The sequence below is a fragment of the Candoia aspera genome, chromosome 15 (genome assembly GCF_035149785.1).
Source record: "Candoia aspera isolate rCanAsp1 chromosome 15, rCanAsp1.hap2, whole genome shotgun sequence".
Classification (NCBI taxonomy): domain Eukaryota; kingdom Metazoa; phylum Chordata; class Lepidosauria; order Squamata; family Boidae; genus Candoia; species Candoia aspera.
This window is the reverse complement of record NC_086167.1, coordinates 8132325-8147771: the sequence shown is the minus strand read 5'-3', so window position 1 is coordinate 8147771 and position 15447 is coordinate 8132325. Positions and strand designations below refer to the sequence as shown.

The 15447-nt window shown below is 38.6% G+C and overlaps 1 protein-coding gene across 2 annotated transcripts in view; it reads left to right on the top strand.

The window, feature by feature from the left end:
- MED13L (mediator complex subunit 13L) overlaps window positions 1–15447 on the top strand; it is a 156539-nt gene that overhangs the window by 57568 nt on the left and 83524 nt on the right. For both annotated transcript variants that reach the window (XM_063315733.1, XM_063315732.1), the window contains exons 3-4: window positions 5231–5315; window positions 9217–9300. In XM_063315733.1, the coding sequence (XP_063171803.1) occupies window positions 5231–5315; window positions 9217–9300 (169 nt within the window). The remainder of the gene's footprint in view (window positions 1–5230; window positions 5316–9216; window positions 9301–15447) is intronic.

Sequence of the window (15447 nt, the reverse complement as noted above, 5' to 3'; positions counted from 1 at the left end):
GGACAGGTTGAGCCATACAACTTCCTCTGAGGCTTCATTTGTAGTTTGGCAGTTTTCTGTTTATCTCTTTTTTCATAGCTTTTGTACAGTCATAACTATTGGATCTCCACTCCGTAGAAAGTGGACTTTGGCACCTCTAGGCTGTATTTCTGGTAGCAAGTTCCGGATCCTCTGCCTAAATCCTGAAATGGTTCCCAACTCTTCATTCCAAGAACTGTGCTTAATTTTGCTTTTCAGACCTGATGACAGCCGAAAGCAGTGTACGTTGCCGGGTTTCTGTTTTGCTGGGAAGAGCTTTTCAGAATAAAATTAGATGTTACGTCATACAATGGGTCCAGCTAGATGACAGTGTCAAGACAACTTTGGCTGAGCTCTGAGAATTAATTTGGATTGATCTTGATTAGCACTCAGAGGGAGATTACCAAGAAGTCCCAGGGGTCTGGGTTAATCTGGGAAGTCGAAAGCACATCCCAGAAGGCAGCAGTGGGAAATTGCGTTTATGATGTTACTAAGACGTGTCACCAAGAGTGAGCTCCACTTGAATGAAACTTCTATCTAACGGTACAGAGAAGATGGTTTGCCCCCTACCTTCAGTGTAGCTGCCCAGATACACCCCATAACACAGAAGGGTAGGAGATCTCAGATAATTTGAACTCTTACTTTATCTGAGATCTCTTATTGTTCAACTGCATTTATTGTTACACTGCCTAATTTAATGCTGCAATTACCAGTCAGCTGATTGCCTTTGTGAGAAGTCCTCCTCCAAATCTGCTACATCTAGATATAATATCTATCTAGAATATAATATAATATAATATAATATCCAGATGGTCTTTTTTACTTTCTTCAACACTTGTAGTAGCCTATCCCATGCATCCACCAGACATATGGCTGTCTGCAGTGTGAATGCTCTTGTGGCTTCATACGTAAAAGATCCATTTCAGGCAAAACATCTCTGCCTGGTGACTTCAAGGTAATTATTTCTTACTGCAAGCCAGAATTTGTATGTTTTGTTTTTCTCTGACAAGAGCAGTGTCTTTTAAATAAAACATTTGTCTTTTAGTTTAGTAGGCAGAAGAGAACATGTTTATCAGGTGCTTTAATGTAATTGTCCATCCATCCATCCATCCATCCCAGTTTGGTGTAGTGGTTAAGGCACCGGGCTAGAAACCAGGAGACGGTGAGTTCTAGTCCTGCCTTAGGCAGCAAGCCAGCTGGATGACTTTAGGCCAGTTGCTCGCTCTCAGCCCTAGGAAGGAGGCAATGGCAAACCACTTCCGAAATCTTGCCAAGAAAACTGCAGGGACTTGTCCAGGCAGTCCCCAGGAATCAAGACTGACTTGAAGGCATCAAAAAAAGGATCCAGATTGGTGTAGTGGTTTAAGGCACTGGGCTAGAAACTGGGAGACAGTGAGTTCTAGTCCTGCCTTAGGCACCAAGCCAGCCGGGTGACCTTGGGCCAGTCACTTTCTCTCAGCCCCAGGAAGGAGGCAATGGTGGCAAACCACTTCTGAAAACCTTGCCAAGAAAACTGCAGGGACTTCTCCAGGCAGTCTCCGAGAGTCAGACACGATTGAACGGATTTATATGTGGAATTCAAACCCTTCTGCTGGGTTACATTCCCCAGTGCGGTCATATTTTGGAGAAGCAACTATCTTGGTGATTTTGCTGTTAAAGTGTTTCGGTAGAGCACGGCCATCGTTGCTTTGTGTGGAGCGTGAATGTCTTGAGTTAGAATCAGTTGTGGAGCATGTTGAGTGCCCCCCATAGCCTGGAAGAGGGATCAAAACATAAAAATGAAAAACTTAGATAAGAAAACAAGTGCTAGCAGCTTCTGTTTCTGTCTAATAATATTCTGCATATTGACCCTTGAGAAGTAGGCATGCCTTAGTCCCAGTGAAAGTAGCTGAGTCTTGTTTAAAACTGTCCTTTTAAATGGCATGTTTTCAGTTTTATGTTCATACAGCCCTGTTTTTCAGTATTTGGAAGTGTTGAAAAAACACAAAGGAGTTGGCGATAACATGGCAATACAATCCTGAAAGCAAGTGAAAAGACCAAATGAAAGAGACATTGTTTCTCATAGACATATGAAGAGCATTTCAAAGGAAACCCAATAAGAGCTGAGCATGAAACATATCGCGATCGATCAGCAAAATGAGACGGCAGAGCTGTTTTATTTAAAGTAGAAACCAGGTGGAAAACTAATGAGGTAGTTGAAAGTCCTCTACAGATTATCGTAAGCTTCATTTAAGACTTGTTAAAAGCCAGTTTATTGGATTTTGTTTGTTTTGGGGGAATTTTGTGCCTGTGGGGCAATTACCAGTTTAATGCGTAAATGTGCTACAAACACACACATATCCACAATAAAAAAAGGCTCAGCTGCAGTAGCTTTCCAGTATAGTAGAAGTATCTTCCCTGAATCAAAGGTGACCATAGTTTCCTCTTTGGGTGTGATTTTTTAATTATGTAATGGGAAGGCCTTAGTTTTAGCACACTATTGAAAAACAGTAAATAGTAGCTCTGCTGTTACTACTCTAATGAATTGTTTTTCAATGTTCTCTCCCTCATGCTACAGAGTGCCCTTTAGTCAGGGCTAAATATGCTGGAAAATGCTTTTCATGGTGATGGTTGCAAGTACAGAGATGTGGGATGAGTGTTTCCTTTGAAGGGAAATGCTAATGAGGAAGCTGCCTTTCAGCAAGTACAACTGCTGATGACTTTTTTCTCTTTTGCCATTGCTGGAATCAGCTGTACTCACATTGACATAAAGCCCTCTTCTCAGGGACATAGGGTGCCACACATCCAGTTGAAAACTCTTTTCTTTCATTATAGCATTGTTTAAAACCAACCAAGCTTGTGTCATAGCTACGAAAGAAACACTGGTTTGCCGAGAAGTATTTACCACTTGGAGAAAATAAAAATTGGTGCCTTTCGACATAGGCTTAAAACTGAAGAAGAGCGTGAGCTGAGGGGCTGCAAACCACACAGCTGGAATTCTTTTTAAGTCACTGCGGCATCATAAGGAATTGAATTGAATAGAATATCTTTATTACAGTCTTTGACCAGCCTTTACAATAAAAGAAAATAGTTTAATCCAGCAATGCATTGTCGGGAAAAAGGAAAACAATAAAACAGTGAAACAATGGATCTAATTAAAAGTTTTGCAGAATTGTATAACTTGATAAAAATATTTGGCCACCTGGTGTGTGAGTGTGAAGTCAGCATCCCTTAAAAGGAAATAAATGTAAAATCTATCAGTATGACCCTCAAATTGGGGAGATCTGAGCACGTCTTGGGGCCTCACGAAAAGGACACCATATGAGGACATGGGCGTCACAAGGAGCATTTGTAATAGTCTCAGAGCAAATGGAGTAATGTGATCCTGATGGCCTGATGGCAAAGGTATTTCCACATCATTTGAATAGGACATGATGACACACTTCCTTAGCTAAAAGCAGCATAAGGCATTTGAGCAGTACACAGGGCCTCACTGTGCATGCTGTAGTAGCAAGTCCATTTAGTCAGAATGAGCTTCAAACACACAATTCGCAGGGTATCAGGGGTAATGCAACAATAATGGATCAATAGCCTTGCATTTGATTAGACAGTTTATGGCCTTAATGCAGAATTTCAGAATCAATGCCGCTTCGTATGTCAGTTTCTGGGACACAGTGATACTTTTGCATTTGTCACTTAAATGGACAAATCCAGCCAGAGATAAAATGTTGTTAGTTCCAGTCTGTGGTAATTGAATTTTTGATACATTTATTTTATGTAGACGTTTACCAATGAATCGGATTTTTAAATTGATTTTTTTAATGCCGAAGAAAGGGCATCATAGGGAAAAAAAACCAGCTTCATTAAAAAAAAATGTACAAAAAACCTCCATCTGTAGTTGTTTACTTCCTTATCTTATGTGCCACACTTTAGTCTAGAAGGCTTTTCAGCACAACAGAGGAAGAAATTGATTTTCAGTCATTTTAAATGACCAAACAACTAATCGTGCCCCATAACGTATGTTCCCCGGCCTTTTTGCAGCAGCCAATAGCATCACAATAGCAAGTCAGTGAGCAGGACAATAACTTTTAATTAATTCAGGTATCTGAACTATAGAAGCGGTAGGTAGGACTAGCTCTGGACTCTTTCCTTTGTGGGTACAGATATTTGTTTAAAGGTCAACTACACATCAGGTAGGAAATGCAGTGGCACTGGAGGACGGTGGTATTAATCTTGTGCCGGTGCTATTTTTATAATACAAATCCCACCTTTTCAAATCAGCTGTTAGCCATACTGAGGGATATGAAATCTCATTGGGCATTTTAGTTTTTTTGTTTTGTTTTTTTGCACGAGATATCTTCAGTGTTAAGACTGAACAGCATAACAGGTTAAAAGCAAGCAGACTTGAAAGGGGGGATTTTTAAATTAGTGTTGCAGTAACTGGTATTAATATTTTTAACCAGCCACGTCTGTCGTTGTGATCTCTGCGTGACTTCTTTCTGTACAGTTCAGAGACTGGATTATCAAAAATGAGCAGAAGCTGAGAGGGTAGCACAGCTGCCACCCTTTAAAAAAAAAATAAAATAAAGCTGCTGATCTGTCAGCCAAAGAATTTTTGCACTGGCCTGTTGATGAGCTTTTCTGTGTTTGGAGGTGTATGGTTTTTGGACGAAGCCAAGTGTGTTAGCTCAAGTAAAAGTGGGCATGTATATCCATGCGCATGGGTACATTCATGTGCAGAGGATAGTTATGACAGGATTTTGAAAGCTTTTGGTTACAGTGAAGGTGAAGAGTCAAGTCCCGGTTCCCAACGTATTTAGATTGCTTGCCATCCCTCCCGATACGTCTGATGAATCCAATTTTATGCATATAGGATTTTGATTGAGAGTGAATCCAGAATTATCCAGAGTACATGGCAGAGGTGGGCTTGGCATTGCAACATTTATTTATGCTGCTCTTTCAATGATCTTTCAGTTTTTGTACAATTGATAGCAACTGTGTGAATATCTTTAATCATAGCCCATATTACTGAAGACGGGTATGTTGAGAAGATAGATGGAACAGATACAACCATGAGTAATTAAGCGTTTTAGTCATTCTGATCTCAGGATTTAGGCAACAGAAATGAAAATTTCTTAACTCACTCTGCCTGAAGCTGTTGTCGTTGCCCAACAACCCAAGAAAAGCTGGAAAGATATTATACTAACACTTTTGCTGCTTTTCTCCTTTACAGTGGTAGAAGAGGGACTTTGGGAGAATGGGCTTTCATACGAGTGCAGAACGCTGCTTTTCAAGGCGATCCACAACCTGTTGGAAAGGTGAGTATTGTTAAGGCTCTGTTAATGCTGCTGTGGATTTCCAGTTGTAACAGTAATCTGACTTTGGCAGACAGTTCCCTTCAGGGAGAGGCGTAAAAGAGTACTCTTCAGTGAGACATGGAAAGGCAACGTGCAAGAGCATAATTTTCTTCCGATCTTTGTACAGATGAGAAAAGATGTCTGTCTCTCTTTGCTAAGACCTTAAAAAGGGGAGGAAATTTTGTAGTTCATATGAAGGGTGATGACCACTGGGGCCCAGAAGATAAGGTTTGTGAAGCTGCAATTAAGGAAGTTTACTGAAGCCACAGCATTCAACACAACAGCAAACTTTTCGTACACTTTTGCTCTATCTTTGTCCCCCCCAGCTTAAACACTAAGAAAATGGGAAGGCAGTTGAGGGAGAGACCTGGACACGATTTATTTAATTAATTTAATTCCTATAGCCGCCCATCTCAACATTGGGCGACTATAGATATAGATGGTCTTGGCAATAACAGCTGGTCATTTTGTCCAAAAGAAGCACGACACAGATGTTTGTCTAAGGCAGAGGTTTTCACTCCTTTTCATCTCACAGCACACATCTCATAGGCGGGACTTCCGAGTTGCAAAGCTGGACTCAGGAGGAGAAATGGAGGCAGTCCGCCGCTGGTGATGTCACAGGAGGCGGGGTTCTCGCTGATGCAACACACCTGTGGACCTTTTGCAGCCCACTGGTTGAAAACCATTGGTCTAAGACAGCCTGTCTCAACCTTTTGACCCCAGAGGAACCCTTGAAATATTTTTCAGGCCTCGGGGAACCCTTGCACATTCAGGCTCAAAGATAGGCCAGACATCAGAAAATTATTATATTCGTTTCATGGGTTGGCCTGTATAGATGCATTAACAGTGTTCCTAAACTATTTTTAAACTATTTATATATTTATAAATAGTTTAAAATATTTAAACTATTTTAAATAAAGAGTGAAACTTACCTCTTTAATGTGAAATTGCCTTAATTTGAAATAATCTTTTAAATAAATCGTGATCCCCCAGGGAACCCCTAGTGACCTCTCGCAGAATCCTAAGGTGCCACGGAACCCTGGTTGAGAAACCCTGGTCTAAGGAGTTGATATTAAAGCTAGCAGACTCCTTTTAACTCAGTTGAAACTTGCTTCAGTTCCAAAGTATTAATTTTTTTTAAAATACCTTTTTCTATAACATTAAATACCTAGAAATTCAATTCTACCCATGAACTCTTAAGTTTATGCTGATGACAAATTTCGCAGTGAATAACCAATGTGATTGAAAAATAGATAATATTTATTTTGGTCACTGACCAGATAAAACAGAATGTAACATAAGATGATGATATGCCTCATTATTTATCCCAGAAAAAATATATTATCCATTCAAGTAAACTTCAATAAATCTGTGGCATTTCTATGGGTCTCTGACAAGTTCATTGTTTCTTTTCTTCCTGTTTAAATATGGTCCTGCATTTTAGGTTTAGCTGGTGAGCCCTTTTTAATCACAAAAATCTACGGTCTCAAACTTCACAATTATTTTACTTGCCCCCAACCCTCGACATCTTTAGTAATCACCTGGATTTTAAGAGGGATGCGTCTTAATGTAGTTTGTTCACTTGGAGGGCATTCCTACCTGATTTAGCACTATACTACTTATATTTGGATATTCTCAAAAGAACATACGAGAAGAAGTGGTATAAAAGGACCAGGGTGAATATTTTAGGATTTATTGCTTCTGCCCTTTTAGTTGGTTATTTTGTTCTTCTACCCATTACTTTTATTTCTGTCCTACTAACAAAAGGTATCTGATGGGAGTCAGTTTAATCAGTTTTCCCTGCTTAAAAATAAGCCCATTAAGAACTTTCTCTTCAAATTCCGGTAGCCAAGAAAATGCTACAGTATTATTATGGGTCTGGAAATCCAGTAGAATTAGCAATCTGGAATTCCTCTTGAAGTTCTTCAAAGCTAAGGCTTGATTCCTCATGTTATTTTGATTAAACTTTTCCATTGTTTGAGACAAACATTCATTTCTGGCCAGGGCCCATAGTTTTGATTGCTTGCTTAATGAACCATTTTCTGCTTTGGCTATTATCTCAAAACTTGCTAAAGTTTTCTGGCTGGTATTTTTAAACAAACTATAGATTTCATAAGGCATTAGTAGAATATACCCCAAGTTACTAATTTTAAAGATGCGCTTCCTTCTGTTTTCTGTCTAACCAAAATATTTGAAAGCTAAGAAATGCCTCATCTTTATCGGCACATAATTTTCCTAGTATGACACACTCTGAAATTTTCAACATACTATTTCTATTTCTGTATTTAAATTAGTTTTATGCCTTATAGATAAGAACTCTTTGCAGTTGGCCTGTTTGAGTAGTAGTTTCAGTTATGAAATGAGAGTTTTCATATTAGTGAAATGGACTGGGATTTTTTTTTTTAAAAAAATAAAAATCCTGAATTACAAATAGGAAACTTGAGTTAAATTAGTATTTCCTCATCACAGTTTTGGTAATAGGTTTAAACTGTTGTTTAATCAGTCTGTTCTTTTGACTCCCAACTGCCTTCACATTGACTGGTTCTAGTAATAATAATCCAGTATTTTGCTGAAACCAAATTGAACAGCAAGGTTGTTAGTCTGTTCATTAACTAGGAACTCTTACTGTTCAGAGCTGCTGCTCTGTTGCCAGGTGTGAAAACATAATACTGATTTTAAACATCTTTACTACTGTTTTTGACTAGATGAAATCAAATAGTAAGTAGTAGTCTTTATTGCAGTCATTAACCAGCACAAGGCAAATAGTAAGTGAACAAGGCTACCTGTTGAGCCTGGTAGTTAACCTTGGGATTCCTGATCTCAGTTCGATCTTTTGATTAGAGCGTAATCACTATCGTGCACTGGAATTAAAAAACAAATAATTGCCAGTTGTTGCTGCATTTGTGTTGCAATACAAGGGATGCTGTAAACCTAGGTTACTATGGATTTAGGGACCATCCAGTGGATAAATATAGAAACATCTTAGTTTGAGTAACTCTCAAGATGCACAAACGGCTCTTTTTGAATTGCTGAACTACTTCTCAAAATAAAAATAGTATTTTAGCACTTGTTGAAGCTCCATTTCCCCACCCCAGAAATCAATCAAGTCGCTATTTCATGGCTGTTGAACATGATTAGATCTGATTGTGCTGCGTAGCTTGGGTGGAGAGTATAATAATTTTTTCTGCAGGTTCTCGAGTCTGTTGATCTTTCTCATTTATGCTAAGTGGTTCCATTTTGACTACATAGAAACAGACAATTGGATAATGGGTTAACTGTTAATATGCATATAATGACACATTGTTGAGACTGATTTATGTTAACTCTGGTGATAATGGTTAGTGAACGGGTCTCGTTTATTGAAGTTTTACATAATGTTGTTAAGTTATAATTAATTAAAATTAAAACATTATATTGGTTAAAAATAAGTTTAGTACCAGTATAAATATCAAACCAGTTGCTCAAAATATATCTTTTTAGTCAACGAGTTGCTTCTTTAAAAATACCATGGTTTGAAAATATTTCACTAGTCAATTATTATTTTTTTTGAGACTGGATACATGCTTAAACATTAATCCAGTAAAAGGTAACATGATAATTATTTATTTTTCAATTAGGATTTATAGCCAACTATGTCTCAGCTTTGATGCAATGAGAATTAGTGTGTTGATAAGTGATAGAGGGGACAAATTTTTAAAATAGAGACATGGACAGACAATGATGTGAGACAAATAAGAGACCAAGACTAATATCATAAGGGCAGAAAGGCAGAGCTGGATGTGAAGAGGTGAAGCTGATGCAGTGAAGATGATGCCATTATTTTCTATAGTTAAATTACTATTTTTATTTTTCCTTTCTTTAGGTGCCTAATGGACAAAAACTTTGTAAGGATTGGGAAATGGTTCATCCGGCCATATGAAAAAGATGAAAAGCCTATTAACAAAAGGTAAGGATCCGTAGTGTTTAAAAATACATTGCCAATGCGGAGAGGCATGCTGCTGATGCTTAAACTATGCCATTCTCCATTTATAGTTCACTTCCCCCACCATGTGCATGTAATACATCCTGACACTTAATAACTCATCTGTTGAGATTGCGATAGTGAGCTCAGCCTTTGCATTAACTCTCTTCCCCCCCTCCCCCCCACTTGCAGCAGTTGAGTAGACTTGGAATTGGACGACAACCAGGGTTTGTTGGCAATTCCCACTGAAGCATGTGATGTTTCCATAAGCCCATAACAAGATCTTTTAAAGATTGTGGGTAAGAGAGATTGCCTGCCCGCCTCTTCCCAAGGGTATGGATTAAGCCCATGGAAGAAGTAACTGCACTACTGTGCAAATTATTGTGGTGGCATAAAAATGGTATCAGCCTTGTACTGGTAAACTGTGAAGCGGTTATATTTAAATGAGAGCTGATTTGTGGTTTTCTGTGGAATGGGTTAATTTTTACTGGTGAGAGCAGCTTTAACCAAGTAAACTAATCAAATTTATCTGCCCTTGTAGAAAATATTAGCATATTTATTGGCACCCGCCTTGCTAGCCAAGATCAGAATTTGGATTCATGTCTAGGGCCAAGGCCAACTCAGGACCAAGTTGACCCAATAGTTTATTTCTGTTTTGCTTGGAAATCAGTTGCAGATCAATTGAGATATTAGTTTTCCATGTCCCACTTCTGCCAGCTTAGGTAGGCTCACTCACAATGCTGTGTCTGGTCCTCCCCCATCCCATGACATCTTGAAGCCAGAACTGGAGAAAATGGAGTCAATTTTATAAAGTAGTGGAAAATATTGTGGTTTCTTTTAAAATGTTTTAAAGCTTATAAGAAAGCCAGGGACATTTTTAGAAAATCATTGATTGCCACAACTGATTATAATAGATTTATAGAACACTTTTGTGTAAAGCGATATCTGTCCAAAGCTATTTTTAGGCGCCGAAGTACATTTTGACAGAGGTAAAGTGATCTCTAAGTACAATTTATTTCTGTTGATCTAGTTTCTTCCTGTTGTAATTCCTATCATGCCACCTCAGAAACAGACTCATCCTTGCTAAATAATAAAGCCAATCAGTACAGAAAGCCAGCATGGTGGGATGTTAATTGGCTCTTTCATTGTGAACTATGAGTGATGTAGGCTTATAGTATTATCATGAACCAAGACCAGAAGTCTTATTCAAAACATGCTTGCTTCAAAACCAAAAATCAATCAAAAACAGCAAAATTGTTCAGTTTTCTGGCAGAGGATTGTGCTGTTTGAGATCCCAGCTGTGAGAAGAAGCTTCAGTATGTTTTGCTTTCAGAGATTTGTTTGTGTTTGTAACGTATTCATGGGTGGCTGTTGAGACGGTTGCGTCTTCATTGCCCTCCTAGCCCAGCTATAAATTGAGCTCAAGACAACATACGGATGATGGTTGTCAGGAGGCATGGTTGTGAAGCCTAAACATTCAAAAGAACCAAGTGTAACACCTCATTAAATAACATTCATATGTGTTTTAACATTTCTTGATTTTATGGATTTGATCAAAATACATAGGCTGAAAACAAGATGCTTAATGATTTATATGCAATCATCATATTAACTCAAGCCTCTTCAGGGTGGGTTTTTTTTTTTGGCCTGTCTCATGCAGAGCCATTGTAGGTATCTTGAGATGGATTTTTCTGTTTCCCCGAACATGTGAAGTGTTTGAACACTGGTGATTATAATGGGAGGTCTGGTTTCAAGCTGCCTGATCCAACTAGGCAAGTTCTAGGAATGTTTAAGCTGTTTTCCTCATTAGACTCTTGAAGCTGACAGAGTATGTAAAGGATAGCCAAAGTACCCCTGATGTGCTGTTAATTAGATTTGTCAGGAATCTCCGTTGTTTAGCCTGCCACATAGTGTTGTCACTTACTATATCTATAATTAATTGTCTTAAGGGCATCAGTAAATACCAGAGGCTTCTTTTTAGTTTCTGAATGGCTATTCTAATATAGTTGGCCCCCTGCTTGACAACCTGAATCATACATCTGGAAAAATAACTTTGTTTTCAGGATAAGCTTTACTTTAAAAAAACAAATAAAAATAACAGTTAAATCATTTGAGCTTCCTTCTAGCACAGTTCTCAGAAAAGGAGAAATAAAGAAAAAGAAAAGGATGCTAATCCTTTAGTTTTCTTTGTTATTATTAGAATTGGAGAAATCATCTTGCCACTTCTTAATCCTTCGGGGATAGAAAGTCAGTTTTTAAAAAATTAAGTAATATGTTCAGTTAAATGCTTCTTGGCATAGTTAAATTCAGATGCTGCTTTGCATAGTTAAATGCAGATGAATTTTCCACGGTGTTTGCTGCCTTAAATCAAAATTAGATTTGTAAATGTGTGAGCATCGTGCTTGGTCCTTGCCTTTCCTTCCTTACAATAATTCTAAATGTGCTACGTAACACTGAACAATAATTAGCCGATGTACAACCTTTATAACGGGTTGCTTCTAAACAGCTTTTATATACTCTTCCAGACATGCAACAGGTAAACCATACTTTAAAGCCTCTCTGTTTACTAGTCAGTTTTCTAAGCACAGATTCATTCGTTTACATTTCCGCTTCACAGTGTGGTGAAGGATGGATAGTAGCTTTCGTTATGCCTTGCCGATTGAAATGTCTCTCTCTAAACCATAGTTAGCAAAAGTCACAAATGGAAAAGTAGTTTTTCACTTCGGGGCAAACATACGTTATCTCAGTATGAATGGCTGAGAGGTCTTCACTGAAGAAGGGATGGGGATTAGAATGGAGAAGGGCTTTTGAAATATGAAAGCAGAGTACCGTTACATTCATGTTAGCATGCCACAGCTGGATTGCTCATTTTCTGTCTAGCCACATTGTCCTTGCTGTAATGAGGGGCGCCTCAATAACAGAATGCACTGGTTTCATGTACACTGTCCCAAGTTCAGTCCTAGGACTAGAAGAGACCCTAAATTCAATCCTTGGGGTGTTGTTGCTATTCACATAAGCACAGCTGAAATGGACTCATGGTCTCAGTTTACAATACGGATGCCAGAGTTTGAATTCTTGTTAGCAGCTATTTGTCCAGATGGCATTTAAGGCTGATCTTAGGCCTAGTTCTCCACGACTACCCAAGCCCTATGCCAGAAGTTCAGTATGTTAAAGGTAAAGGTAAAGGTTTCCCTCGACGTAAAGTCCAGTCGAGTCCGACTCTAGGGGGCGCTGCTCATCTCCGTTTCAAAGCCTTGGAGCCGGCGTTGTCATAGACACTTCCGGGTCATGTGGCCAGCATGACAACACGGAACGCCTTTACCTTCCCGCCAAAGCGGTACCTATTGATCTACTCACATTTGTATGTTTTCGAACTGCTAGGTGAGCAGGAGCTGGGACTAGCCACGGGAGCTCACCCCGCCGCGCGGTTTCGAACCGCCGACCTTCCGATCGGCAGCTCAGCGGTTTAACCCGCAGCGCCACCGCGTCCCTATTATGTATGTTAAAGAGTATGTTCAGTATGTTAAAGAGGGAAAAAAATGCAACATAGTCATTCATGTTTCCATAAACTAGCTTCTGGCCTACAGCGTTCAGTGCAGTGGTCTGCTATACTGAGCAACCAGGTCGCTGGCTTAGAGGAGCATCTGAACATATAGTAAAACTCAACTGTGTCCTGATTAACATTAAATCATGTAAGTTGTGGAAAGTGCAGATTTTTGCAAGTTAATTGCCTGATGTGAAGGAAGCATTTCTGAAGATAAGGTGAATTACAGGGTCATTTGAGTGTTTTTACTGCTCTGGCTGCTTTGATTTACACTTTCTAGAGAATAACACCACATCATGCAGAAGCGGTTGGTGCTTAGTATTAAATATTAATTGCTATGAGTTTCAGAGAGAGGGAACTTGGAATGAGCACTGTGTGTCTTATAAGCTGAAGTTAAATAAGATTGATGCTACTACAAAGAAATGTACTTTATACAAGCTAAATCAAACCAAGCTTTCTTTTCTCTTCTGTCAAAGAATCAGGAGCAGAGACTAAGTTCAACCTATCTTAATGACTCAACCCATTCAGATAAAACATTGTAAAATAAATACTTCAGTTCAGCTGATAAATGCTTGCAAACAAATAATGATTGAGCTGCTGTCCTTTATCCACATACTGGAAAGGAAATTTAATGGTAATGTGAGAGTTAAATAAATAGTAAAGTTGGGTTATATTCACTGCCATGGTTATTTTTCTTTTCCATCACTCTACCCATAAACATCCTGCATCAATCCCAAATTGTTTTGGTTGCTTCACATCCCATTGTGTCCCACTGTTGAGATAAATAAGCCAATGATTTTGTGTTAGCTGAGATATTTGAACCCTCTTTCAAGGTCACAAGAACCAATGCAATACAAAGGCATCTCTAAAGCACGGATGGCATGGCCAAATGGGAGAAATGATTGTAGATGGTAGTTCTTCCTAAATTGATGAAAGTCACCCCTGGCCATTTCAAAACAAAAATACCTTCATCTGGCACTAAGATTCCAAGACCAGACCAGTTACATTCAAGAATTTTTGAAGGAGCTTGTGGTAGTCATTGTGGAGTACCTTTCTGAGATCTTTGAGAAATTATGGAAGACAAGTATAATAATAATACCAGAGAACTGGAGAAGAGCAAGTGTTGTTCACATTTTTAAGGAAGAGGACATGGCTATCCACAGGTTAGTCAGCTTCATAATGATACTGGATAAAACTCTGGAACAGATGATTAAGCAGCCGGTTTGTGCACATTTAGAAATGAGAAGAATGCATTGCTTTGAAAGCCAACATGGGTTTATCAAAAATAAGTCAAACAAAAATTGATGTCCTTTTTTTTATTTGAGTGATCAACTTGGTTGACCATAGGAATTTAATGGAGATAGTCTACACTGACTTCAGCAAAACATTCAACGAAGTCTCTCATGAAATTCTAGTAGAGCAGTTGGTAATAATTGGCTGGACTATGCTATCATTAGATGGAAACAGAGCTGATTAAAAAATTGGACTCAGCAAATATGAAGCCATGACAAGGTGAGAGGAAGTATTGAGCAGTGTACTGCAGGACTCCATTCTAACACCTAAGTAAACAACTCATTTAATTCTTTTTGATAATGCGTTTGTCTTGATTTGGCTACTGTTGTTCTGTTTTCCGAACAAAGTTATCTAGATCTACCCAACAATAGGACTACATCATTGCACCCCACCTCCTCTGCCACAGAATAATAAATTCCTTATGTAAGACATTGTTTTAAGAGACTGTTTTAACTTGTGTCTTATAATCTATTTGCAATATACAATGACCTAAGCTAGGAGCCTATCATTCATTCATTCATTCATTCATTCATTCATTCATTCATTCATTCATTCATTCATTCATTCAGTTTGTCCCCGCCCATCTCCTCCCATCGGGGGACTCTGGGCGGTTTACAATAATCGATTCAAACAACAACCGTACACTAAAATAAAATATACAAGTATAAAATTATTCTAATGAATATAAATATGAACATAAATATTATGTTGGGACAAGTGTAGACCTTGTACAAAACAAAATGGCAGGCTTTGTTCTGTGGTTCCAGACAGAACCAGATATGGTTCTAGGAATTACAGGATACAGTCATAGATGCCTAGTAATAACGTTGTGATAGAAAATAATTCACAGAACATGAATAGCCTTTCGAGATGTGAATTATGTCTACATATTAGAAAATCTGAAAGAAAACAAACTGCATTAGTTCTTTCCAACGTAATAGTTTATGAGCTTGCCATATAGGATAGCAAACAGACTGCATATGTTTCCAGTGGTCATGACTACAATAGTCACTGGATGGGGTCTGACTAAGCTTATATTGGCAAAGTCCTCAGTGAAGTGCACGAACTGGGGAAGCATACAGGTAAAGTGGACAGTGTTGTTCTGAAAAGTGTTTGTTGTAAATACGATCCTCTTCCTGAAATGGCCAGTCAGCTTTAAACAGAATAATGGCTTGTTAGTCCATTCTTCAGATGTGTGTCTGTATTGACTAATATACTTTCTTCTATACCAAGCATGAAGCTACGAGAAACTGCTTTCTTTCCCTTGGCAAATGTTTCCTCTCCCTGAAAGCCTC